At 50.1% G+C, this 26,550-nt stretch overlaps 1 protein-coding gene across 2 annotated transcripts in view; it reads right to left on the reverse strand.

Moving 5' to 3' along the window:
• Positions 1-26,550, reverse strand: part of TTC19 (tetratricopeptide repeat domain 19) — a 162,044-nt gene that overhangs the window by 122,647 nt on the left and 12,847 nt on the right. For both annotated transcript variants that reach the window (XM_086955065.1, XM_086955063.1), the window contains exons 2-3: positions 17,038-17,150; positions 15,820-15,930 (exon numbers count right to left, since the gene is read on the reverse strand). In XM_086955065.1, coding sequence (XP_086811191.1) covers positions 15,820-15,930; positions 17,038-17,150 — 224 coding nt within the window. The remainder of the gene's footprint in view (positions 1-15,819; positions 15,931-17,037; positions 17,151-26,550) is intronic.

The raw sequence follows: 26,550 nt of genomic DNA on the forward strand, positions 1-26,550 counted from the left end.
GCATCAGAGGGGAAGGGCCTGCCGCCGCGTCCGTCTCCGCAGCCACCAAAGCAGCACCAGGCGGGATAACTTGTCCGCAGGAGTCGCTGGCAGCCTCCAAGGCCCCGCCGACCTGGAGCCCGAGATGACAGCGGGCTCCGGTGTCCAAAGAGCGGCGCCGGGCCTCCCAGGAGTCGCAGGTAGGCAGGTCCGTCACTCCGTCGTCGCACCGGGACAGGCCGCAACGCAATGCACAAATTAGCATACAAAAATACAGAGCGCCTAAAATGTCAACACAATACGGCAAAAGAGCATAAAACAATGGTGCGAAGCAGCGCACATGAAAAGAACATTAATCAAGAATCACAGGTAAACAATTAAGCACTAAACATGAAAAAACACTGAAGAGTACTTAACTTGCTGCGTAGCAGCGAAGAAAGAGAAGAGGGAACACTGTTGAAGGACTATAGAGGCCTGTCTTGGCCCTGATTGGACACTTATGATGTTCTGCGATTGGCTGTTGCCATCTGTTTTGTTTGACTACCCTTTCCCCATTGTGGCACGGGAAATGTAGTCTTCTTATATCTTCGCTGCTGTTCAACAAAGTTGATAAAGAAGGCATAATCCTCGCCTCCATTCCCGACATAGAATTTCTTTTTTAAAGAGCAGCCTGTATTTCTTGAACAAAGCATAGCTGTTGTAACATCACTGCTTGTGTAGATGACCCACTGACACAGACTGCACTACTCCATAGTACGACAGACGTCAATGGTCATCCACTGCAGGCTTCTGAAAATTCTTGTGGTGTTTTTTAACCCAAGGCATCTGAAAGAGTACACAACCCCGCCCTCCAGGACACAACAGTCTTTCTACCCGATGGGTGGAGCTTATTGGGGGAGGAATAATCCACACAGCCTCCCGTTGGAGCAGAGAGCCTATTAGAGACCAGGGAAGAAAGGTCAAAAAAGTAGGGTGTGGTGGTGCCCCGTCCATGCATTGGGCTGTTACCCACATCAGAACAGGCCCCCTTGGGGGCAGGCTGAATCTGCCCACCTTCCCTCAAACCCCTCCCACCCCCCACCAGGGAGGCAGAAAGCACACTGGATAACAGGGGAAAGTCTACTCATCGGGCCGTGCTCTCAGCCCCGAACAGGCCCAAGAATTTTTATTCTCTCTGAGTCTACGCTCACTACCTCTCAGGAGGGGGCAGGAGAAGGCAGAAAGCTCATTAAAGTTCAAAAGGTGCCCTTCATCCTATAAAGGACTCGGCACTCTTTCTGCCCCTGCTCCTAGCCCCATGCCCTAAAGGGTCTTGTTTGCTGTACTTATCTTTGCTACATGAATGTTTTTGAGTGCATCTTTAAGGTGGTCCCACATTTCACAACACTCAGGTTTGATCTCATATGACAGTGTCGCTGTTGGGAGGACACATCCTGGAATTCATTCATAACCAGTCTAGGCAAAGACCAAGCGCCCCCTTAGACAGCTATTTCTCCACCTCAATTTTAGGGCAAATGTAAACTCCCCAATGCATTCCGATTAGGGGTGGTCAAACAGGAATCCATAATCTTTTTTTCTACTCTTTTTAGCTCAAATCGTCTTTGTGGGCTCTTTGTTAGATCCGGACAGCCTTTTTATATATAAAGATTCCTTTAATTCTTTTACTACACTTCATTATGTTAAAAGCCCCACAAAAACCTTATATTCCAGTTCAATCAATCAATCAAGAAATTTGTATACCACGCTACTCACCCGGAGGGTCTCAAGGCGCTTGGGGGAGAGGGGTCCGCTACTGCTAGAACAGCCAGGTCTTGAGTTGCTTCCTGAAGGAGAGGTGGTCTTAGGTAAGACGGAGGTGGATGGGGAGGGAGTTCCAGGTCTTGGCTGCCAGGTAGGAGAAGGATCTTTCTCCCAGGTGGCTCTTTGAATGCGTGGAACGGTGGCAAGGGCGTGGCTGGTCGATCGAAGCTGCCGGGTGGGAGTGTAGAAGGTCAGGCGGTTGTTGAGGTACCTGGGGCCCAGGTCGTGGAGGGCCTTGTGTGCGTGGGTGAGGAGACGGAACGGGATTCTCTTGCTGACGGGGAGCCAGTGCAGGTCTCTCAGGTGTCCGGAGATGTGGCTGTGTTGGGGGATGTCCAGGATGAGTGGTGCGGAGGCATTCTGGATGCGTTGGAGTCTTTTCTGCAGTTTGGCTGTGGTTCCGGTGTAGAGGGTGTTTCCGTAGTCCAGTCGGCTGGTGACGAGTGCCTGGGTGACCGTCTTCCTGGTTTTGGTGGGGATCCAACGGAAGATCTTTCGGAGCATGCGTAGGATGTTGAAACACGATGATGAGATGGCGTTGACTTGTCTTGTCATCGAGAGGGAGGAGTCCAGGATGAAGCCCAGGTTGCGTGCATGGTCCGTTGGTTTGGGTGCGCTGCCCAGGGCAGGGGGCCACCAGGAGTCGTCCCAGGCAGAGGGTGATGATCCCAGGATGAGGACTTCCGTCTTGTCTGAGTTCAGTTTCAGGCGGCTGTTCTTCATCCACTCGGCTACGTCTTTCATCCCTTCGTGTAGGTTGGTTCTGGCGGTGGCGTGGTTGTTGGTGAGGGAGAGGATCAGCTGGGTGTCCTCGGCGTAGGAGATGATGTTGAGGTTGTGTTGGCGTGCGATGGCCGCGAAGGGGCTCATGTAGACGTTGAAGAGGGTGGGGCTGAGTGATGATCCTTGTGGTACGCAGCAGATGACTTCGGTGGCCTCGGATCTGAACGGGGGAGGCGGACTCTCTGGGTTCTTCCGGCGAGGAACGAGATGATCCACTCCAGTGCGTTCTCTTGGATTCCGACGTTGCTGAGGCGTTGTACTAGGGTGCGGTGGCAGACAGTATCGAACGCTGCGGTGAGGTCCAGGAGGATGAGGGCAGCTGTTTCCCCGTTGTCGAGCAGGGTTCAGATGTTGTCAGTGGCTGCGATGAGGGCGGTCTCGGTGCTGTGGTTCGCTCGGAAGCCGGACTGTGAGTGGTCGAGGGATCCGTTTTCTCGAGGAAGGCGGCAAGCTGTCTGTTGACGGTTTTCTCGATGACTTTGGCCGGAAACGGGAGGAGCGAGATGGGGCGGTAGTTCTTGAGGTCGGTGGGGTCTGCTGATGGTTTCTTCAGGAGGGCGCGGAGTTCGGCATGCTTCCAGCTCTCTGGGAAGGTGGCGGTGTTGAAGGAGCAGTTGATGATGTCCTGGAGTTGGGGTGCGATGACGGAGTCGGCCTTATTGAAGACGTGGTGGGGGCATGGGTCGGTTGGTGATCCGGAGTGGATGGTGTTCATCGTGTGGATGGTGTCTTCGGTGCTGACCGGGGTCCAGGCGCGGAGGTGGTGGTGGTGGTGGGGGCGTTGGTTCTGTGGTTGGGTGCATGGTCTGTTCGTCGAAGCGGTTGTGTATGTCTGCGATCTTGCTGTGGAAGAACGAGGCAAGTGCGTCGCAGAGGTCTTGTGAGGGAGTGATGTCGTTGTTTCCGGCGCAGGGGTTGGAGAGCTCTTTGACGATGCTGAAGAGTTCCTTGCTGTTGTGTGCATTGTTGTCTAGTCGATCCTTGAATGCGGACTTCTTGGTGGTGTGGATCAGCTGGTGGTGTTTGCGGGTGGCGTGCTTGAGGGGGTCATGTTGTCTGTAGACTGATTTTTCGCCAGGCTTTCTCGAGGGTGCGGCAGTTCTTCTTGGAGTTCTTGAGGTCGTCGTTGAACCAGGAGGCCTTCTTGCTTCCGGGCCTGCTGGGATGGTTTTTCCAGGGGTGCGAGATCGTCAGCGCAGTTGGTGATCCACTGTGTGAGGTTGTTGGCTGCTTGGTTGGGTCCGTTGGTCTGGCTGGAGGGTTCTGGTTCAATGATGTGGTGAGCTGGTCGGTGGTGATCTTGTTCCAGCTCCTGCGGGGAACCTGTTGCGGGTGGTGGTGAGTCGTGGTCCTTCTGAAGCTGAAGTGGACGCAGCTGTGGTCTATCCAGTGGAGTCCGGTGGAGTGGCTGAAGGAGATGTACTTGCTGGAGGAGAAGACTGGGTCAAGCGTGTGTCCGACGTAGTGGGTGGGGGTGTTCACCAGTTGCTTGAGTCCGAGGTTGTCCGGCAGGGTGGTGGTGTTGTTGTTGTTCTCCAGGTGGAAGTTGAGGTCCCCTAGGAGGATGTAGTCAGCGGAGGGGAGGGCGTGTGGGCTGATGAAGTCTGCGATGTCTTTGCTGAATTGTGTGCAGGGTCCTGGGGGTCTGTAGATGAGGGTGCCTCTGAGTGTGGTCTTGGGGTCGGTGTGTATCTGGAAGTGGAGGTGCTCGGCGGCGGTGAAGGTGTCGTTGGAGTTGGTCGTGATGCGGATGGTGTTCTTGTAGACGATGGCGATGCCTCCTCCTGTCCGGTTGACGTGGTCCCTCCGGGTGATCTTGTATCCGTCCGGGATGGCGATGGCGATGTTTCCGTGAGGAAGGCGACGTCTGGAGATGTGGTGTCGAGCAGGTTCCATAGTTCCACGGCTTGTCTGTGGACGGAGCGGGTGTTGAGCAGGATGCACTTCAGGTGGTTGCTGTTGGTGCTCGGCTTGGCGGGTGCGGTGCAGGTCCGTCCGGATGTAGGAGAACTTGCAGGATTGGCAGGTGAAGGGTCCGTGGGTGCGTCCCGGGGTGGCTCGATGGCAGCCGGGGGTCCGGCCGGTGTTGAGTGCGTTGAGGGTGGCGGCGTCGTACGTCCGGCGGGTGGGATGGCATCTGCGGGTACCAGGGGGTCTGGCGCTGGGCGCGGGCCAGGCGCAGACGGGCTTGCCTTTGGCGCAGAATCGGCGCGCCCGCTGTGCGTGAACGCTGCACGTACGTGCGGACTCTGCCATAAGTGGAGAGTGGGGGGGGCGGAGCGAGGGAGGAGCAGCTGGGAGGCAGGAGCGGGGTGGCGAGTGGGGAGGGGAGAGGTGCGGTGATGCTGGAGGGAACGGGGTGGGGCCGCAGGGGAGCAGCGGCAGGGAGCGGGGTGGAGCAGCGGCAGAAAAGCGGCGGTGGGGGCACAAAAACAATCTGGGGTACAACAGTGGACGATAACAACAATTTCCGGCACAATACTGGAGAACGAGGTCGGGGGCAGATACAATACTGGCGCAACACTGGGGAGCGAGAACAGGGGCACAACAGATGACGATGCAAACGATAAAAAACAATTACAGGCACAATACTGCACAATACAGGTTAGGGGGGCAGATACAATACTGGTGCAACACTGGGGAGCGAGAATAGGGGCACAACAGTTGACGGTGCAAACGATAAAAAACAATTACAGGCACAATACTGCACAATACAGGTCAGGGGGCAGATACAATACGGGCAGCGGCGGCGGCGGCAAGCGGATACCTGGCACACTCCGGATGGGCCACGCGGCGGGAGGAGCTCCAGGTCAGGTCAGGTACCAGCTCCCTGCCTCGCGGACACCACCTTTTGTATCCCGTGGGAGAGAGGAGCAGCTGGGAGGTGGGAGCGGGGTGGCGAGTGGGGAGGGGAGAGGTGCGGTGATGATGGAGGGAACGGGGGTGGGGCCGCGGGGGAGCAGCGGCACGGAGCGTGGAGCGGGGTGGAGCAACGGCAGAAAAGCAGCGGTGGGGGCACAAAAACAATCTGGGGCACAACAGTGGACGATAACAACAATTTCAGGCACAATACTGGAGAACGAGGTCGTGGGGCAGATACAATACTGGCGCAACACTGGGGAGCGAGAACAGGGGCACAACATGTGAGAAGTTGGCCTGATATGCAGTGCTCACTATTCTAGTGATCACTATGCATCAGTCCAAACGACCCTTATGGTGATTGGTTGTAAGTCAACCTTAGACCAGCTATCCTAGTAGCGTGGATACGAGCAGTCTTCGGGCTAAACTCTAGAGGGCGTGTTAAGCCAGCTGTTATACCATCACATATACCCCTTGAACACCAAGTGAAAGGACACCACACAAGTGATATGAAAATAAACAGTGTATTTATTAGAATCACAACAGCCCTGTACTCTTTATGAGGACAGGGTACTAAGCACACAACAAAACTTTTATAAAAATACTTCAAGTTGCACAATTTACACAAATGCCTGAGGGGCACGAAAAACCATATACACTGAAAGTGGAATGCGAAATTACTAGCAGGTAAGTACTGTACTAATAGGCTTTGGAATCGCTAGGACTACGTTACTGAACCTTCAGATTACTAGTAGGAGGCCTAGGGGACTCGGGTGCAGAGTGTGCACTCTCACGCGGGATGCGGGACAAAGTCTATGGTAGCTAGATTTCACAAAGTTAGTGTTCTCGGGCGAACCCGATAAGGTAGATCGAAAACGACAGTGGATCCTGACCCTTGGATAGTGAGGCTATGCTGGGGCACCGAAATGCCGAGTTTACCTAGCCCAGGGGCTGCAGCTGCATATGTCTCAAAAGACGTTGGGAATCCTCGTAGACGAACCAGGAGCCTGAAGAAAGGAGTTGCTGGCAGGCGACCAGTGAAGATAGTTCGAGTGATCCAAGTCTGGATCGAAGATGGATGACACCTGAAAGCAGAGGGGACCAAGTTCGTGATTACTAGCCAGTAGTCAGGTGGCACCAGGAGGGCACCGGATGGTAGTCACCTCGACTAGGTGAGTGGGCGACGCTGTGCTCTGCAGATCTCACGGACCAGGAGGCGTTGTCGGCGACCAGGATGGAGGTGCGAGCTGTCCCACGATGGATGATGCTGTCGACGTCGCTGGACCCAGGATTGGGGCAACAAGTCTTGGCAAATTCAAGCCCACGCGGTGGACTCAAAATGGCGTCTGGAGTGGACCAGGAGGGTCCGGGGTGCTCCTCTTTTGGAAGGGAGCAAGGGCCAGTCTGGAGCAACCAGACCAGCAGCAGTGATGTCGTCGGGCGTCGTTCAGAAGGCCACAAGCCAGCGGGCTAGTAGCCAAACAACGCGGTGAGCAGCAAAAAGCAGAAGGGCCCCACGCAGATCGTGGAGATGCTGGGAGGCTGGACTTCGGTGCTGGAGCTGCTCAGGGTCGGGGCTTCTCGGACCCCAAAGCACTCACCAGAGGATCCCTCGGCGGTCGTGCTGGATAGAAGTCGTGCAGTTCTGATGATGGCCGGTCCCTCAAGGTCTCGTCGCACCTACGCTTCTCAGCTTGGCTGTAGAGGTAGGTAGAGGTCAGAGGTGCCAGGGATGCCGGGTCTCGTCGTGCTGGTCGGTCGGATTCCTGAGGAAGGACGTGCAGCAAACCGCAGAGTTCTTAGATGGTGCCTGCGGATGCAGGGTGACTACTCCTTAGCCACAAGGGAGAAATCTTGAGAAGAAGTCGAGAGTTCCTTTCGTAGAAAGTAGTTTCTTGATTCAAAGATGATCTAATTTGGAAGGGTCCCCGCTCCTGCCTTTATCCTAAAGAAAGGGGTGGGTACGCGACTAGGTCCTGCCCTAGGGGTGGGACCAGGAAGGGGGGTGGTTACACCCCTCTCCCATGCCGGACTTTCCCCAGGCCAGGGGCTGGTGTGCCCCTGGAACTGGTTCTAGCCGGCAGATGCGTAGTGAGCACCGGGGTGCCACTCTGCAGTCACCTTCCTGTAAAGCCCTGCCTACCCAGGATACACAAAACCCTCTCTGGGATGGTGCTAGCACCGCCCCTGACAGGAAACCCTTTGTCCAAGCTCTCCTCGCTGGAAGGACTCCCAGCAGCAGGAGGTCAGACTCGTGTCTGTGGTGGCAGCATCCATTTTGTGGTGCTGAGGCTTTAGTTAACTTTAACCGGGGTTCACAGTTACATACATGTCGTGTCCCTTCAGAAGGGTGGAATGCTAACCCCGTCGCCAGAATTGGCGAGGGGTTAGTATTCCAATTCGTATGACACCTTACTTGACATGTTTTGATAAAGCGATACCAGAGATAGCATTTAACCGCGAGGATTATAATGCACTTAAGAGTATATGGTATGCGTTATCATGGACCAGCTATTAGGACTTGGTTCCGCAAGCTGCAAACGGGCTCAGCTCATGCCAGAGCACCATTTCACACGATTCCAAGCACTCTGCCTTCAGGATTGTCAAGGCCTGCCATAGGAGTGACTGATAGGAATCTGTGTGTCCATTTTAGGGTTAGATATAGGTATACTATATCTAAAGCAAAGGGTGATTACACCACCTTGCCCCAGCTGTCGTGCAGCCAGTTGTGTCAGATTTAGACGGCCATCCAGGGGTGGCATAATACATGCTTCAGCCCCTGGTAGGCCCTGGGTACACCTATGCCCTGAGTTACAGGGTCTGATAAGGTGGCCCAGTATCAATTGGAAATGTACCTAAGGTACATGGAATCCATTTTAGAGAGAGAGCAGTAGGCCTGGGGTCCTGATTGGCAGGGCCCCAGGTCAACTAAGTCGGAAAACCAGCAAAACACCAGGCAAAAAGTTGGGGGCAACCATAGTCAGGTATCCACCTTCCTACACAACCCCCCCCCCCCCCCCCATCCCCCAACGAAAGGAGATAAGGCTATCCGTGACCAGGTAAGCCTATATTGCCTGAGTGGCCATATGAGGTGGTACATGCACTGACATGGTTACCCCCTGTATCATGGTCCACTAAGCAATCCCTCACCCTAAGGGTATCTGAGGGTCTCCACCATAGGGAATCACTACCTGTGGTGTGCTTTGGCAAAGTAAAAGGCTGGTGTGGGAATGGAGTACTGTAGTGAGACTCCACTACTGTTGGGCTCAACTTCCTCCAATCACTATCCACCATGTGTGCCTTTCTTTCCAGTACTGAGTTGCTATGAGCTCTCAGGGTCAACCTCTGGCTACCTAAAGCTGGAGGCTGAGTCCCTCTGTTTGGCTTACTGGAGGGACAGGTCAGGTTTGGGGTTTTTAGGCCCCAGGTTTGGCTGTGCCCAACAGTGTCCAGCTGTGGGAGTTCCCTAACTAAGTTTAAGGGGGATCCCTCAGGAGTTTGTTTTATTTTCACTTGGCTAGGACTACTAGCTTCAGTGAGCCTAATCTGCTGATTGGGGATTTTTGGACAGGGGGCCCTTTGGGGTCCACCACTGGCCTCCCTGACCTCTACAGCCCTGGGCTGACTGAGGCAGGGTAGAGAGGGGCAGGTTACCTGCTCCAGACTGGGTCCCACCTGTGAAGGGTCCCCTGCCATCAGGGGCTCCGTCAGGCTAGGCCTGACTACCTCTGGGGCAGTTCCTTCACCAGGGGTAGAGTCAGTTCCCTGAGGAGGCTGGCTCTCACCTAGTGTCTGGGAGGGGGAAGACTTTTCTTCCTCCTCAATGCTCTCAGTTTGGGTGGAGTGATCCATTGTTTCAGGCTTCACAACACCACTATCTGTCTGAGTAGAGGCTGAGACCATTTCAACCTTGCCAACCTTTTCAGGAGGGCACTCAGTCTGTGTTTGGGCTGTGACTGTCACAGCCCTCCTATCCTGCTCAGGAAAGTCTGTCTGAGCCTGGGCAGTGGCTACCACTGCTCTTCCAACCTTTTCAGGGAGGACTGGTGCTTGGACTGGGGCTGTAGCTATTACGGCCCCACTAACCTTTCTGGGTAGGCCTATCATCCTGGAGTGAGTTTCTTGCTCCACCTCAGCCCATGCTGAGAGTTCCAGGTCATTCCCCAGTAAGCAATCTACCAGTAGGGTGTCTGTCACTGCCACTCTCATGGGCCCTGTGACATTACCCCAACTGAGCTCGACTACTGCCATGGGATGCCTTCTTTTCACTCCATGAGCGTCTGTCACCTGATAAAGGAAACCAGGGATCAGTTGAGCAGAGGGGACCAGATGGTCAATCACCATGGTGATGCTGGCCCCTGTGTCTCTGTATGCCTCAACTTTCTGACCATTGATAAAGGGCTCTAGTCTATACTTTCCCAAAATGTGGGAACCAGTAGTGAAGTTGGCAAACCCCATGCCAGTCTCACAGACAAGAGTGTTGTTAGGGGACCAGGCTAAGCCATAGTCCACCTGGTTTCCCAAAGTAATGCCCACCACATTCTTGGGGGCACTCCCACCACCTGGGGGATTACCACTAGTGGTAACAGGAGGTCTGGGAGTATTACTTGGGGGTATGTTCTCCTTATTGTTATTGGCCTTGGGACAACTGCTGTCAGTTTTGTAATGGCCTACCTGTTTGCAGGTATGACAATAAGGTTTCTTTTGGGTTTTGGGAGAAGTTTGGGACCCACCCTTTTCAGAGGAATTTTGGGGCCCTGTGGTTTGATCAGAAGATGTATTCCCACCCTTCTCTTGAGGCTTGGTTGATTCCTTCTTTTGGTCACCACCCTGGTTCTTAGGCCTGACCCTGGTTCTGACCCATTTGTCTGCCCTCTTACCCAATTCTTGTGGAGAGGTCAGGTCAGAGTCTACCAGGTGTTGGTGTAATAACTGGTTCTGACAATTACTTAAGATTTGCTCTCTCATAATTAGATTGTACAATCCTTTAAAATCAGTAACCTTACTTCCCAGTAGCCAGCCTTCAAAAGCCTTAGTGGCATAATCAACAAAGTCAGTCCAATCCTGAGACTGAGTTTTCTGGGTATCTCTGAACATCAACCTGTACTGTTCAGTGGTTAAACCAAACCCTTCAACCAGTTTATTCTCCAGGACTTGGTAATTGTTAGCATCCTCAGCTCTAGTAGTGAGGAGCTTATCTCTACCTTTGCCTTCAAAGGAGAGCCACAAGATAGCTGCCCACTGACTCTGGGGGACACACTGTACAGTGCAATCCCTCTCCAAAGCAGTCATCCATTTGTGGATATCATCCCCTTGTTTAAAGGGGGGCACTATCTTACTCAGGTGTCTAGTGTCTAAACTCCTGTCTTTTTCTCTTGGGAGAATGCTGCCACCAGTGGGGTCTGCCCCACACAATTTCTGCTCTCTAGCAAAGGCAAGTCTCTCTTTGGCCAGGGCAAGTTCTTCCCTTTCAATCCTTAGATTGACTTCCTTCATTTTGGCTTCATACACTCTCCTCTGAGGGGATGTCATCCCTCTTTGAGAAGAGGCCCGAGAGCCATTGGTTCGAATGGATCTGTTAGAGCCTCTGGATAGAGACCTAACTCGTCCATTCCCAATGTTAAGCTGGCCTGAGAGGGGCCCCAGGGGTCTCCTAGTACCATTCTCATGCCTGCTTAAGTTGTCCCTAGTTAGCTGGCTAACTATTTCTGGACCTTTGTCTGCCTCATCCTCATATGGCTCTAGATCCTCATCCTCCTCTTCACCTTCTGCAGAGAGATGGATAAGGTCAGGGTCACCTGTGGTTCCCTCTAGGGGAGGCATATTCCCATCTGGATGAGAAGGATCTGTGTTACCAGCCCTCCTAGCATCATAAGTCTCTAAGAGACCAATCAGAAAAGGAATGGTAGGGTTTGCACCCTGTTTTAGCTTCCTGGATGTACAGATTTGTCTCATCTCCTGGAAGCTAAGTGCTGCATATCTGGACATGACCTGTGGAGGGTCAACTGACACAAGGGGAGACTCAGAGTTTCCTCCTTTGTCTGACATGCTGCTTCTAGTGTGGTGTAAGTGATGCACCTACCTACACTATATGTTTGCCTACTGATCCCTTGCTAAGAGTTGTAGCCAAGGTGTGCTAAGCCTTGAGGAGCTACAACAGCTGGTTCAGTAGAACTCAGAGTATTCTAAGCTAAGTTATATGTACCTGGAGTACTTATGTGATCTTTCACAAGATATTCTTAGGATACGTGTGGTAAAACAACAGCAAGCTCAAATCCCAACCGCTGCTCAACAATGTGAGAAGTTGGCCTAATATGCAGTGCTCACTATTCTAGTGATCACTATGCATCAGTCCAAACGACCCTTATGGTGATTGGTTGTAAGTCAACCTTAGACCAGCTATCCTAGTAGCGTGGATACGAGCAGTCTTCGGGCTAAACTCTAGAGGGCGTGTTAAGCCAGCTGTTATACCATCACATATACCCCTTGAACACCAAGTGAAAGGACACCACACAAGTGTTATGAAAATAAACAGTGTATTTATTAGAATCACAACAGCCCTGTACTCTTTATGAGGACAGGGTACTAAGCACACAACAAAACTCTTATAAAAATACTTCAAGTTGCACAATTTACACAAATGCCTGAGGGGCACGAAAAACCATATACACTGAAAGTGGAATGCGAAATTACTAGCAGGTAAGTACTGTACTAATAGGCTTTGGAATCGCTAGGACTACGTTACTGAACCTTCAGATTACTAGTAGGAGGCCTAGGGGACTCGGGTGCAGAGTGTGCACTCTCACGCGGGATGCGGGACAAAGTCTATGGTAGCTAGATTTCACAAAGTTAGTGTTCTCGGGCGAACCCGATAAGGTAGATCGAAAACGACAGTGGATCCTGACCCTTGGATAGTGAGGCTATGCTGGGGCACCGAAATGCCGAGTTTACCTAGCCCAGGGGCTGCAACTGCATATGTCTCAAAAGACGTCGGGAATCCTCGTAGACGAACCAGGAGCCTGAAGAAAGGAGTTGCTGGCAGGCGACCAGTGAAGATAGTTCGAGTGATCCAAGTCTGGATCGAAGATGGATGACACCTGAAAGTAGAGGGGACCAAGTTTGTGACTACTAGCCAGTAGTCAGGTGGCACCAGGAGGGCACCGGATGGTAGTCACCTCGACTAGGTGAGTGGGCGACGCTGTGCTCTGCAGATCTCATGGACCAGGAGGCGTTGTCAGCGACCAGGATGGAGGTGCGAGCTGTCCCACGATGGATGATGCTGTCGACGTCGCTGGACCCAGGATTGGGGCAACAAGTCTTGGCAAATTCAAGCCCACGCGGTGGACTCAAAATGGCGTCTGGAGTGGACCAGGAGGGTCCGGGGTGCTCCTCTTTTGGAAGGGAGCAAGGGCCAGTCTGGAGCAACCAGACCAGCAGCAGTGATGTCGTCGGGCGTCGTTCAGAAGGCCACAAGCCAGCGGGCTAGTAGCCAAACAACGCGGTGAGCAGCAAAAAGCAGAAGGGCCCCACGCAGATCGTGGAGATGCTGGGAGGCTGGACTTCGGTGCTGGAGCTGCTCAGGGTCGGGGCTTCTCGGACCCCAAAGGACTCACCAGAGGATCCCTCGGCGGTCGTGCTGGATAGAAGTCGTGCAGTTCTGATGATGGCCGGTCCCTCGAGGTCTCGTCGCACCTACGGTTCTCAGCTTGGCTGTAGAGGTAGGTAGAGGTCAGAGGTGCCAGGGATGCCGGGTCTCGTCGTGCTGGTCGGTCGGATTCCTGAGGAAGGACGTGCAGCAAACCGCAGAGTTCTTAGATGGTGCCTGCGGATGCAGGGTGACTACTCCTTAGCAACAAGGGAGAAATCTTGAGAAGAAGTCGAGAGTTCCTTTCGTAGAAAGTAGTTTCTTGATTCAAAGATGATCTAATTTGGAAGGGTCCCCGCTCCTGCCTTTATCCTAAAGAAAGGGGTGGGTACGCGACTAGGTCCTGCCCTAGGGGTGGGACCAGGAAGGGGGGTGGTTACACCCCTCTCCCATGCCGGACTTTCCCCAGGCCAGGGGCTGGTGTGCCCCTGGAACTGGTTCTAGCCGGCAGATGCGTAGTGAGCATCAGGGTGCCACTCTGCAGTCACCTTCCTGTAAAGCCCTGCCTACCCAGGATACACAAAACCCTGTCTGGGATGGTGCTAGCACCGCCCCTGACAGGAAACCCTTCGTCCAAGCTCTCCTCGCTGGAAGGACTCCCAGCAGCAGGAGGTCAGACTCGTGTCTGTGGTGGCAGCATCCATTTTGTGGAGCTGAGGCTTTAGTTAACTTTAACCGGGGTTCACAGTTACATACATGTCGTGTCCCTCTAGAAGGGTGGAATGCTAACCCCGTCGCCAGAATTGGCGAGGGGTTAGTATTCCAATTCGTATGACACCTTACTTGACATGTTTTGATAAAGCGATACCAGAGATAGCATTTACCCGCAAGGATTATAATGCACTTAAGAGTATATGGTATGCGTTATCATGGAACAGCTATTAGGACTTGGTTCCGCAAGCTGCAAACGGGCTCAGCTCATGCCAGAGCACCATTTCACACGATTCCAAGCACTCTGCCTTCAGGATTGTCAAGGCCTGCCATAGGAGTGACTGATAGGAATCTGTGTGTCCATTTTAGGGTTAGATATAGGTATACTATATCTAAAGCAAAGGGTGATTACACCACCTTGCCCCAGCTGTCGTGCAGCCAGTTGTGTCAGATTTAGACGGCCATCCAGGGGTGGCATAATACATGCTTCAGCCCCTGGTAGGCCCTGGGTACACCTATGCCCTGAGTTACAGGGTCTGATAAGGTGGCCCAGTACCAATTGGAAATGTACCTAAGGTACATGGAATCCATTTTAGAGGGAGAGCAGTAGGCCTGGGGTCCTGATTGGCAGGGCCCCAGGTCAACTAAGTCGGAAAACCAGCAAAACACCAGGCAAAAAGCTGGGGGCAACCATAGTCAGGTATCCACCTTCCTACACAACAGATGACGATGCAAACGATAAAAAACAATTACAGGCACAATACTGCACAATACAGGTTAGGGGGGCAGGGGGCAGATACAATACTGGCGCAACACTGGGGAGCGAGAACAGGGGTACAACAGTTGACGGTGCAAACGATAAAAAACAATAACAGGCACAATACAGGTCAGGGGGGGCAGGGGGCAGGTACAATACTGGCAGTGGCTGCGGCAAGCGAATACCGGGCACACTCATAATGGGCCACGCGGCGGTGGGAGGAGCGACCGGCTCTGACTAAGTTGTGTAGCTTTCTATGCTATTTAATGACGGGGTCCAATATTAATCTTATCTCGTTTTAAAATATGCAAGTATCTATGTGTTGTATTCATTGTTGTATGTAATAAATTCCACTCTTTTTGATAACGGAAAGCACTGTCTGAATGGGTGGCTTTGCTGAGTGGTATTACTGTACTTTCTGCGAACTGAGTTTTTAGCTCACTCCGCTCTGCCACACTATGTTGAGAAACAAGTGATAACGAGGATTACTTGCTAATAAACCTGAGTTAAGGCCCAATAGTGCAGTGGCCCAGAACACCACTTGTAAATGACTCCAACCGCCCAGTAAACTCTGGCTGCACTGAGACTCTCCCAATCGTCACCAGGCCTCACAGTGAGCCTTGCAAAACTTGCTGCAATTCATAATAATTCCCCTTGGAATACAGGAACTTAAACATGTTCATTAACCAGTGGCGCTTACAATGCTACAGCATGTGCTGCTGCAAAAGCTGTGTGTATACAAGGGAAGTTTGAAGTGTCGCTGCCATGCCTGTTTTGTGTGAGAGAGCACGCATTACTGCCACACATGCTTTGTCTATATTGTGAGTATGAGGAAGTATGCAGGTGTGATACACAAGCTATACCAGCTCGGTTCACGTAAGGTAAGGGAAGCTTACGATGCTGTTGCTTGTGCTGTGCTGTGTTTCTGTGAAGCTTGTAATAGTGGTGGCTATGTACGGTGTGTCCGTGAAGCTTGGTAAAATCTTTTCATGATAAGAAAACCAAAACGGGCTTTGTCGCTGTATGGCACTGCTACAAGCAGAGTACAGAATCCTTGCAGGTCCGTTATATTCCTACATAGTATTTTGTAAGAATAATGCTATGCAAGCTAAATGCTTTGATGCCAGTCAGTTAGTCATTGCCGCTGCTTAGTTGCAAGGTTGTGACAACTGTATAAAATCATGCTTATTATTAATGTCTCCAGTCAAGGCATCTTGACTGGAGATTAGAATATCCATACATACTTTTTCTTTGCTCTACACCCTCCACTTCCCCACTCAGGATATTTCATTGTACACTCAGATCCATGCCAAAGGATGAAGATCCTTCAGAAGGCTTACATTACCAGGTCGTATGTATATATAATGGCCTTCTTGTTGTCAGACTCATGGGCGAGACGGGCAGCTTGGTGTAAAATCCGCTCTGCGTCCTCAAGTTCACTCTTCATTATGCACAGCTGTAAAAAACAAAACCGAAGATAAGGACTGACTAAAGAAGATGATCCCTGCCTCACATGCAACTGTCCTTGCTCAAGCCCTATAAGTTTTAACAGTCATCAGTCCATTGGGAAATCTCTCGACTATTCCAAAGAATGGGGCTACTCTACCTTACAATGTACAAAACCCTTGCAAAGACAAGCATTTTTAGAATTAGGTATTTAATTATTTCCATTTAAAATGTCCTGAAAATCAAGATAGTCTTCCTCCTTAAAACCTACATCATTCAGCTTTTCAAGGTAGGGTTCCTTTTTAAAAGGTTTTGCTGAAAATGTCAAGTATGGTGTCAAATTGCGGCGCCTTAAAGGCCTAATTCCATAGGTAAGGAAGCGCGTTACATTAGAGCTTGCTTGGCGCTCAGAAAGGGAGCTCTCAAAGAGGACAAATGGCTGAAATGCAGGAATATTTTGTGGTGTTCTAACAGTACAAAAAGAGAATGAGTATTCTGCCTTAACTAAGCATTTCTTAAGTGGTATATCAAACTGATCACTACAGCTACCAGTTTCTTAGATATTGTTTTTGAATTTGTGTTTATTAATGGCGGGCCAACAGAAATTAAGCCACAATTTTTGTATTCCAAGTGCATAATTATCATATACAATATCCTCTGAGCACACACCCACAGTTCACATGTATAATTCAAATATATATTATATATATATTATATATATATATTGTACACGACGAAACACGTGTTGGCTGTTGTAATCAACCTTGAACATTCTATGAAATAAAACTACAAGGACCTTTTACACTGGAAGTTTGACTTTTGACATTGACTTTGGGAATTTGTACTTACAAATTCAACTCCTGAGGATTAGAGTTACTTGCCAGATATATATTTGAATTATACATGTGAACTGTGGGTGTGTGCTCAGAGGATATTGTATATATTGCCGCTTCCTTTGGGAGCCAGTGGTGTAGGATACGCGTCATTTCTCTAGAAGCACCATCATATGATTGTAATTTGTTCATAAATTTGTACCCTGATAGTAAGGATTGTGCGCCCATAATTGGTTGGTATCCCCCATTTTTCAGTACATGCATAATTATCATTCATGCTTTACCTTTGCTTTTTTCAACAGAAATATAATCCGGTCTTCCTCTTCTAAACCCTCATCTTTCTGCTTCTCTTCACTTTCCTTGTCGTCCGATTTAGAGAAAGAGAAGAAGGAGAACACTGAAACGAAAACCATCCAATTAATGTTGGTAAATTTCGTGTTATGGTGTGGTTCTAATGGTAAGAACAGAACAATTTGACGTTCGGTTGGGAGAAAGGAAGTATTAAAATATAGCATACAATTAACAACTTTGCATTTACAATGCGATCCCTCCTTATGGCTATAGTAATCAAGTGCTTAAAACAACGGGTAGCGATTTTCCAATGTGGCTTCTTTTTTTTTTTAGAATATACTCGCATCTCAGCAGCAAGGGGTTGTCCAGCTGACATTTAATACTAACTTTTACATCTCAAAGTCCACATGGTGGGTGTGTAAAACCGGAGTTGAAACCCCAAGTTTGACAATATTAAACTATTCGAAGCCCATAAACTAGGAAAAGTCCTCTCAAAAAGCAACCTTTTGTATTGGAATCATTTGCAAATCTGATTTAGTACTATTAGGGCCACTGCTGTAACTACTCAATATTAAACAGTTGGGAATTGAACCACTAGCAAGGGATGCGATAATGCTTGAGATGCATCTTGGACTAGGGTGCCAAAATCTTTGCACTGACCCAGGGCAGTAAAAACGTACTTCACGTGAAGACTACTTATATTTGCTCTCACTTTCTCAGCAAGAGATGTGTAGCGCGGCCCTAGACTCCACGTTGTCAGGACACCATTTTTAAAAATTATTGTTTTCAGGTATGTTAGCCGAAATGTTTAAACTGAACCTAACACAGTCTACGGTTCCCATAACCCACCGGTTTTGAGTGTAGTCTCCTAACCACGCTAAAAAGGCAACCGGAAATGAAGACAAATAAGTCACCATAGGCAGGTTTGGAATTGGCCGCCGGGTTTCTGTTGATGCAGATGTGTCGACTAGAGTGAAAAGGGTCTGCCTTCACAGGAAGCAGATGTTCTAGTAAACAAAACGAAAGCTGCGTCAGAAACTTGGTGCCGATTCATAAAGCATGATCTGTGAGGCTTGCTTATGTGTGACTTAGGAATTTCCCAACGGTGGACTTTTCAAGCCTGCACCTCAATCTTAGTTCAGTGAAAGAACTGGGAGTTTGTCCACATGAACTCCACAGCTCCATGATGGTTTTACTGAAGACGGAGAAGCTTGGTGTCAAACTACTCAGAATATTACCCACAACTGATGCCTGTGTTGGATTTATTATAAAATGCACTCAGAGGGTATCTCAGAGATGCCCCCTGAAAAACGACCAGCTTCAGTGTACTGGCCGACTGGTCCCTGTTACCGACCTCATGGAGTGAGCCTTTGTGGTCTTGGAGGCCACAAACAGAGCCTGCTCTGGGTGGAGGAGCTTCACACCTCCCCTTTGCAGGAACAGCAGCTTGACGGTGAGCCTCAAAGGTTCTCACCTTGTGTTAAGCAGATTTAGGCAGCTCAAACTAGTGGCAAATGCCCGCCTCCTGTCCTAACCCCACAAGTGGGAATATTAAGTAAGCAGAGTAGGAGTGTCCAGCTTGGCTTGCCACGCCCCTAGGGTGAACCCCTTCTTGCTAATTCTCCATCTTGGTTTCGAGAATTAGACCCAATATGCATAGGGATGTGCCCCTTTCCCAAAAGGGAGGGGGCACCTGAAGGATGTAGCCACCCTAGGGGACAGGAGCCATTGGCTACTGCCAGCCAATCTCAGTAACACCCTTAAATGTAGTATTCAAGGGCTGCCCAAACCCTGACCCTCAGATTAGAACGACCTAAGAAGAAGAAGGTCCGAAGAGTCATGCAGCAGTGGAGAAGAAGACGACGACTGACTTGGCCCCAGCCTTACCAGCCTTTCTCCTACTCAAATGACCCTGTTCCAAGACACCATCCTGGCCCGGAGCCAGACACCTTCAAGAACCCTGGGGACCTGTGCTGTCTTCAACAAAGACTTTGTCTCCCATGGACCCTGGATTTTTCCAGCCAAGAACTAAACAAGGGACTCCGGTTCCAGGTGGATGCAGGTCCCTTGCACCATTCTGCACCTGACACCCCCGGCCTTAGTCCAGGTGGCCCACAATCCAGTGAAGTCCCCCTGGTGGTCCGGACCTGGGATCCAGCCTTGGACGACCTCTCATAAACTTCCCCACAACACCTGCTGCCTCCTCCTGAGGGGTCTGCCTGACCGCGACCAGATCTGGTGAGAAAAACCAGACTCGTAAAGACACCCATGCACAAGCAGCCCCTAGGCCTTGGTGTGCCCAACCAACAGTGTCCCGGCATCCCCCACTATCCAACTTACCTCTCCAGTCATTGGTTTCCTGTAGCCAGTCTTCCTGAACTAGCCTGCAGCCTTTCCCCCACTTACCGAAGACCCCCATTGCTTTCTGCAGGGCACCAGACGCCTCCTTTGCACTCTGCACCCGCTCCCCACTGGTCTCATGTTCGTTAGGCTAGTCCTGTCATGTATGCCCCTTTTACATACATTGTCCCATCCAGACGACACAACAATAACGGTTTGAGCGGTGACATTTTACCTAGCAGTTAGCCCTGTTTCTTCGTGAACAGGCTCTTAGTATATTATCAAAACATCTCTGTATCTGACATACATAAACATGTCCCCAGACACGGAATAGGTATTCTGTATAAGAGAGTCAACACTGTTTTCATCCTTGGCCAACAGCCCACTGTGCATGATCGCACTGTTTGGAAAAACATTTATAACTGTTTTCAAAACATTTATGATTGTTATAAAATCATATCGATTCCAGAAGAAACCCTGGAGTGACTACTCTAATATACAAGACCCTTATCACCTCCCCTCCCCCTACAAATTAGTAGAGAATTGCTTCCACGCTGACACAGAGTCCTGCATGCTGAATCTTTGACACACAGTGGTCTGACATCCCTTGCGGGGTGTCATCCTCGGAGCCGAGACGGGGTCCATCGTTCTCTACCATCAGGTGAGGGGGTTGGAGCTTCCCTAGGGGATTCTTGGCTACATACACATGCTACACCTGCTACACATACATATAGTTAGGCTAGGTACATTTAGGCAAATTACATAGGACTCGGATTATAGGAGTATACAAATGCTAATATTTTATCTGCACTGTATATGTTCATCTTCTTAGCACTATGGTAGAAATGTATCTACTGTTTACCATATCAGCACTTGCAATTGCTTTCATATGCTTCTGTCTCCTTATTGACGCAGCAAATCATTTTACTGTCACAGGACCAATAAATACTCATTGAAAACGTCCTAATTACCATCCTGTGTATTTCCTGAGAATGAGTAAGCAGAGTGACTGAGTGAAAAGTACTGTACTGTTTTCGGCGATCCCTGAGGGATCAGGGTTGTCATGTTCAGTGGTTGCCAGAAACTACCTACACCACTGTTGAATACAGGGGGGTGGTGGGTGCACTGTAGAGCTGGTTTAACGGCGGACATATCCTGTGGGGGTGTGCAGAGTCGGTTTGGACACCAAGCCCTCAGGTTAGGTCATTCAATACGCGCAGGTCCTAGGGATTCCTAGGAACTACACGACCCTGGTGGTGCAGTCTCAAAACTCTTTGGTGCCCCTCCAGTGCAGGTCTCAACCCCCAGGGCCGGAGTCCTTGAAAAGCAGGTACTTACCTGCAACCAGTGCCTCTCCAAAGTGCCCCCAGCCCCTGTAGGATAACATTGGGTCCAATGACCCCTGCACTCAGCTGTGCGAGTGCCGCTGGTGGTGCAGTACCTGCCTTGGTTTGACCCTTTCCCAGTGTTGAACAAAACCCTGGGTGACAGAATCTCAAAACCTTGTACTTACCTGTAGGTTACTGTCTTTACTCCCTTAGGATGGCACCGGTTTTTCACTGTATTGCTAGAAGAGTTTAACCTGTATACAAAGTATCTTCTTCGACATTTGAAAAACATTTCATGCTCATGTAAAGTATTGTTTGTTGCTATACAAATCTCTTTGCCAATAATAACTTGAAAGTATTGCAACTGAAAGTCTACTTATTTGTAACGGAGTTCAACTTGGTTCTTAAAAATAAAAGTAACAAAAGTAATATTTTTACAACCATTGGCCTGGATTTAGTCATTGAGTGTGTGTCCCTGTCTTGAGGGAGTACGTACTACAAATGCATTCACACTGCCCTCTGATAAGCCTAACTACTCAGCCCACCTACCACTAAATTGAGAGTACGGTATTATCTACTTAATCCTCTGCTATACCTTCGGGGACTCACTGGAATCTGTGTGTGCACACTATACCTCTTTTTGGCATAGTACATACAGAGCCAGCTTCCTACAGCGATTGTAAAGAAAAGTTTCAATTCAGGGTTGCTCCGACCATTGTGGCCTTTAAGAAGGGGCTGAAAACTCACCTGTTTAGTATCACTCTCTAATTATGCTATTTTCTTCTTGCCCTCTGAATCTGCCTCACCTTCCGCGCCAGGATACTATTTTAGTAATAGAGCGCCTTACAAAACCCTTTATATCATATCATTAAGGACACGGAGGCAAGGATTAGTCTCACCCTATGTCACCCATGGCACAGACGACCTTCATTAGGGTGCAGTATTATTTAGTTTATCTTAACATTGAAATGCATGTTGAGATTTCAGTTGACAGCCATGTTATTTCTGATGTTCCATTGAGTTTTCACGTTTATTTTATGTTCAACAGGATATTTCTCACTCTTGAAGGTAATGTACTCTCCTGACTCACTCAGAAGAGGTCGCTCCCCACGCTCCCAAGGCTTTGTGGTATTGTAGCGCTTTTAAGTTGACTTGTATCATCGTAGCGCTTTGAGGCTGATTTGCATTATCGTAGCGCTCTCAAGCTGATTTGCATTATCGTAGCGCTTTGAGGCTGATTTGCATTATCGTAGCGCTATAATACCCCTGGATTGCTGTCTTCGCCTGTAGTGTCATATTGCCATTTGTACTGCTACATATTATACTGATCGCATTGCTCTGAAAGCATTGTTTTTAACAGTAGTTTATGCTCGTTGTGCCTCTGATTGTGCCCCAGTCTCGCCCTGTTTCGCTTTCTGTTTGTTGCAGCCATTTTGTTGTTGTTGGGCCTCTTAGCCCGTCTCTCCACCCCGCTTCCGCCTCCCAGCTGCTCCTCCCACGCCCCACCCCCCTCCACTATCCACTTATGACAGACGCATTTGCGCGCAGCGTTCACGCACAGCGGTCGCGCCCCATGCGCGCCAAAGGTAAGCCCTTCTACGCCCGTCCGCGCCTGGACCGCGCCCAGCGCCATGACCCCCAGGCCCCCGCAAAATCCACACCACCCGCATAACGTACGATGCCGCAAGCCTCTCAGCCCTTAACCCCGGCCGGCCACCAAACTGCCACCTAGCCGCCCCAGGACACAGCCAAGGACCCTTCTCCTGCCACTCCTGCAAGTTCAACTGCATCAGGACCCACACCAAATCCACAAACTCCAGAGCTCCGACACCAACCACCTTAAATGCATCCTGCTCAACACCCGCTCGATCCACAGACACTCCATTGAACTCTGGAACCTACTCGACACTACATCGCCGGACGTCGCATTCCTTACAGAAACCAGGATGAACGCCTCATCAGCGCCCAACATCGCCATAGCAATCCCTGATTCCTACAAGATCATCCGAAAGGATCGCACCAACCAAACAGGAGGTGGCATCGCTCGCCATCGTCCATAAGAACACCATCCGCATTACGACAAGCACCGATGACAACCTCACAACCGCCGAACACCTTCACTTCCAGATCCACACCGACCCCAAGACCACACTCAGAGGCACCCTCATCTACAGACCACCAGGACCCCGCACACAATTCAGCGAAGACATCACTGACTTCATCAGCCCACACGCCCTCTCCTCCGAGGACTACATTCTACTAGGAGACCTCAACTTCCACCTGGAAAAGAAAAACGACAACACCACCACTCTTCTGGACAACCTGACCAATCTCGGACTCAAACAACTTGTTGACAACCCCACCTACTCTGCTGGTCACACGCTCAACCCAATCTTCACCTCCAGCAAGCACATCTCCTTCGATCACACCACAGCTCTCCACTGGACGGACTACAGCTGCGTTCACTTCAACTACAAAAAGACCATGACCCACAACCTATTCCCCGAAGAAATTGGAACAAAATTACCACCGACCAGCTCCTCACATCGCTTCACCAAAACCCTCCTGCCAAATCATCGGACCCAAACCAAGCAGCCACCAACCTCACACAATGGATCACCCACAGCGCCGACGAACTAGCACCCTTGAAAAACAATCAAATCAAGCAAGGTAGCAGAAAAACCCCATGGTTCAACGTCGAACTTAAGAAATCCAAGAAGTTCTGTCGTACCCTTGAGAAAGCCTGGAGAAAAAACCCAACCACTGACAACCTGACCACCTTCAAGAACGCCACCCGCAAACACCACCAACTGATCAGATCCACCAAGAAATCAGCATTCAAAGATCGACTTGACAATAACGCCCAAAACAGCAAGGAACTATTCAACATCGTCAAAGAATTCACCAACCCCACCGCCGGCACCAACGACATCACCCCCTCCCAAGACCTCTGCGACTCACTATCCTCATTCTTCCACAACAAAATCGCCAACATACATAACAGCTTTGAAAACCAGTCCAAAGTCCAGTCCACTCCACCCACCCCCGGAACAAAATCGCACCCTAACAACCTCTGTTCCTGGAACCCAATCACCACTGAAGACACCATCCGCCTGATGAACTCCATCCACTCAGGATCGCCAACCGACCCATGTCCCCACCACATTTTCAACAAAGCAGACTCCATCATCACACCCCACCTCCGCGATGTCATCAACTGTTCCTTCAACTCCGCCACCTTCCCGGAAAGCTGGAAACATGCCGAACTCAGCGCCCTTCTGAAGAAACCCACAGCAGACCCCACTGAACTTAAGAACTATAGCCCCATCTCGCTCCTCCCATTCCCTGCCAAAATCATTGAGAAAGCCGTCAATAGTCAGCTTGCCGCCTTCCTCGAATCCAACAAATCCCTCGACCCCAACAGTCCGGCTTCAAAGCCAAACACAGCACCGAAACCGCCCTCATCGCAGCAACAGACGACATTCGAACTCTACTAGATAATGGAGAAACAGTTGCCCTCATCCTACTTGACCTCTCCGCAGCCTTCGACACAGTCTGTCATAACACCCTCATACAACGCCTCAGCAACATCGGAATACAAGGAAAAGCATTGGACTGGATCATCTTATTCCTCGCCGGTAGAACCCAGAGAGTCCGCCTCCCCCCTTTTAGATCAGAGGCCACCGAAGTCATCTGCGGCGTACCACAAGGATCATCACTCAGTCCCACCCTCTTCAACTTATACATGAGTCCCCTCGCATCTATCGCGCGCCAACACAACCTCAACATCATCTCCTACGCAGACGACACCCAGCTGATCCTCTCCCTCACCAAAGACCCAAACTCCGCCAAAACCAACTTACACGAGGGAATGAAAGAAGTAGCCGAGTGGATGAAGAACAGCCGTTTAAAACTAAACTCGGACAAAACAGAAGTCCTCATCTTATGGTCATCCCCCGCAGCCTGGGACGACTCATGGTGGCCACCAGCCCTAGGAACCGCACCCATACCTAAGGACCACGCACGTAACCTGGGCTTCATCCTAGACTCCTCCCTCTCGATGACCAGACAAGTCAACGCCGTCTCACCATCATGCTTCAACATCCTCCGCATGCTCAAAAAAATCTTCCGCTGGATCCCCACCGAAACAAGAAAGAGGGTAACCCACGCTCTGGTCACAAGCCGCCTGGATTACGGAAACACCCTTTACACCGGAACCACAGCCAAACTACAGAAAAAACTCCAACGCATCCAAAACGCTTCAGCTAGACTCATACTGGACATCCCCCGTCAAGCTCACATTTCTGGTCATCTGAAAGACCTCCACTGGCTCCCCGTCAACAAGAGAATAACGTTCCGTCTCCTCACCCACGCACACAAAGCCCTCTACGACCTAGGACCCGAATGCATCAACACGCGACTGTCCTTCTACACCCCCACCCGCCAACTACGATCGTCCAATCAAGCCCTCGCCGCAATTCCGCGCATCCAGAGATCCACCATGGGGGGGGGGAAGATCCTTCTCCTACTTAGCAGCCAAAACCTGGAATTCTCTCCCCACCCACCTCCGCCTTACACAGAACCACCTCTCATTCAGAAAGCTACTAAAAACTTGGATATTCGATAAATAAAGCTCCACCCCTCCCTCAAGCGCCTTGAGACCCTATGGGTGAGTAGTGCGCTATACAAATTTCTGAACTTGAACTTGAACTTATATTGTTTTTCAGGAACGATATATCGAAACAGGAGCAAATTTCTTCTGACGAACTGTGATTGCAGGAATAAAGAGGAGGCTAGAGCAGTGCTCAGGGGTCTTGAAGGACTGGCTGCTGGCTAATTGGATGAACAGTTTTGTGATTTCCCCTGTGAATCATGGGAAATGTAGTGGTTGTATGATATTCGTTTTTTATGGCTGCTGATGCAAAATAAAGGAAAAAAGAACAGCCTTTACGCTAGGAAATTTTTTATTCTGCTGCAGCGTGAGTTAGCACAGAAGTAGTTCTTGGTTGCCTAGATTGTTTGATTGGGTTAAAAAAAAAAGTAACACTAAGTGAAGATTGAGTTACTGGTTCCTCTGAAATGTGGAAGAGATCAGACGAATCCTTGGTGGTGCACATGTTTGGAAGAGAAGAGAGTAAGTCACTGAGGAGACAGTTATGTCAGGCCTAGGTCATATGCCGTAGCCGCCATAAAGAGGCTTAGCTATTCATGAATATTGGGTACCTCAATGTTTAAGCTAATGATTTTAGACCCATGTGACAGAAACTACCTGCCTCTTCTGGGTACGGAGTGTGGTAACCAAATTCCCCACTGGTGGCCTTTTGGCAGAAAAGCACTTTTCCCAAAGGGTGTCACATTGTCTTGTTACCCATCCAAAGGTGCAGTTAAGAGGTATGTGCTGCACTTGTCATTATCTCTTGCTACATGTCACTTCAGCTCTGAAAATAACATGCACAGTTGCAGGGGCAGTAAATTGTAGTGTGCCCCCAATCGCAGGGTTCTCCCACATACAAAGTTATCAGCTAAGCTAACAAAAAAAGCATCCCTTTGACACAAAGGACACCTAGAAATTAGTAATCCACGTTACAGTGTGAGAAACAGACTCCAACCAGCCCCTTTAACTCACTACTGCTTTTTGAAAAGACTTGACTGCCCAGCTCACCGTGATACTAATAGTACTGCAGTACGCTGGATCCATGCACCAGCCACAGATTACCTCTATGCTGCCGTAAATAAGCAAACAGAAGTCACAATGGCAGTATCCCATCAAACTCTGCACTCAAAGAGTTAGTGTACCTTTTGCAGACATCTGTCTATGATCTGTAGTGATGGCACGCC

The sequence above is a fragment of the Lissotriton vulgaris genome, chromosome 2_1 (genome assembly GCF_964263255.1).
Source record: "Lissotriton vulgaris chromosome 2_1, aLisVul1.2, whole genome shotgun sequence".
NCBI classification, from domain to species: Eukaryota; Metazoa; Chordata; class Amphibia; order Caudata; family Salamandridae; genus Lissotriton; species Lissotriton vulgaris.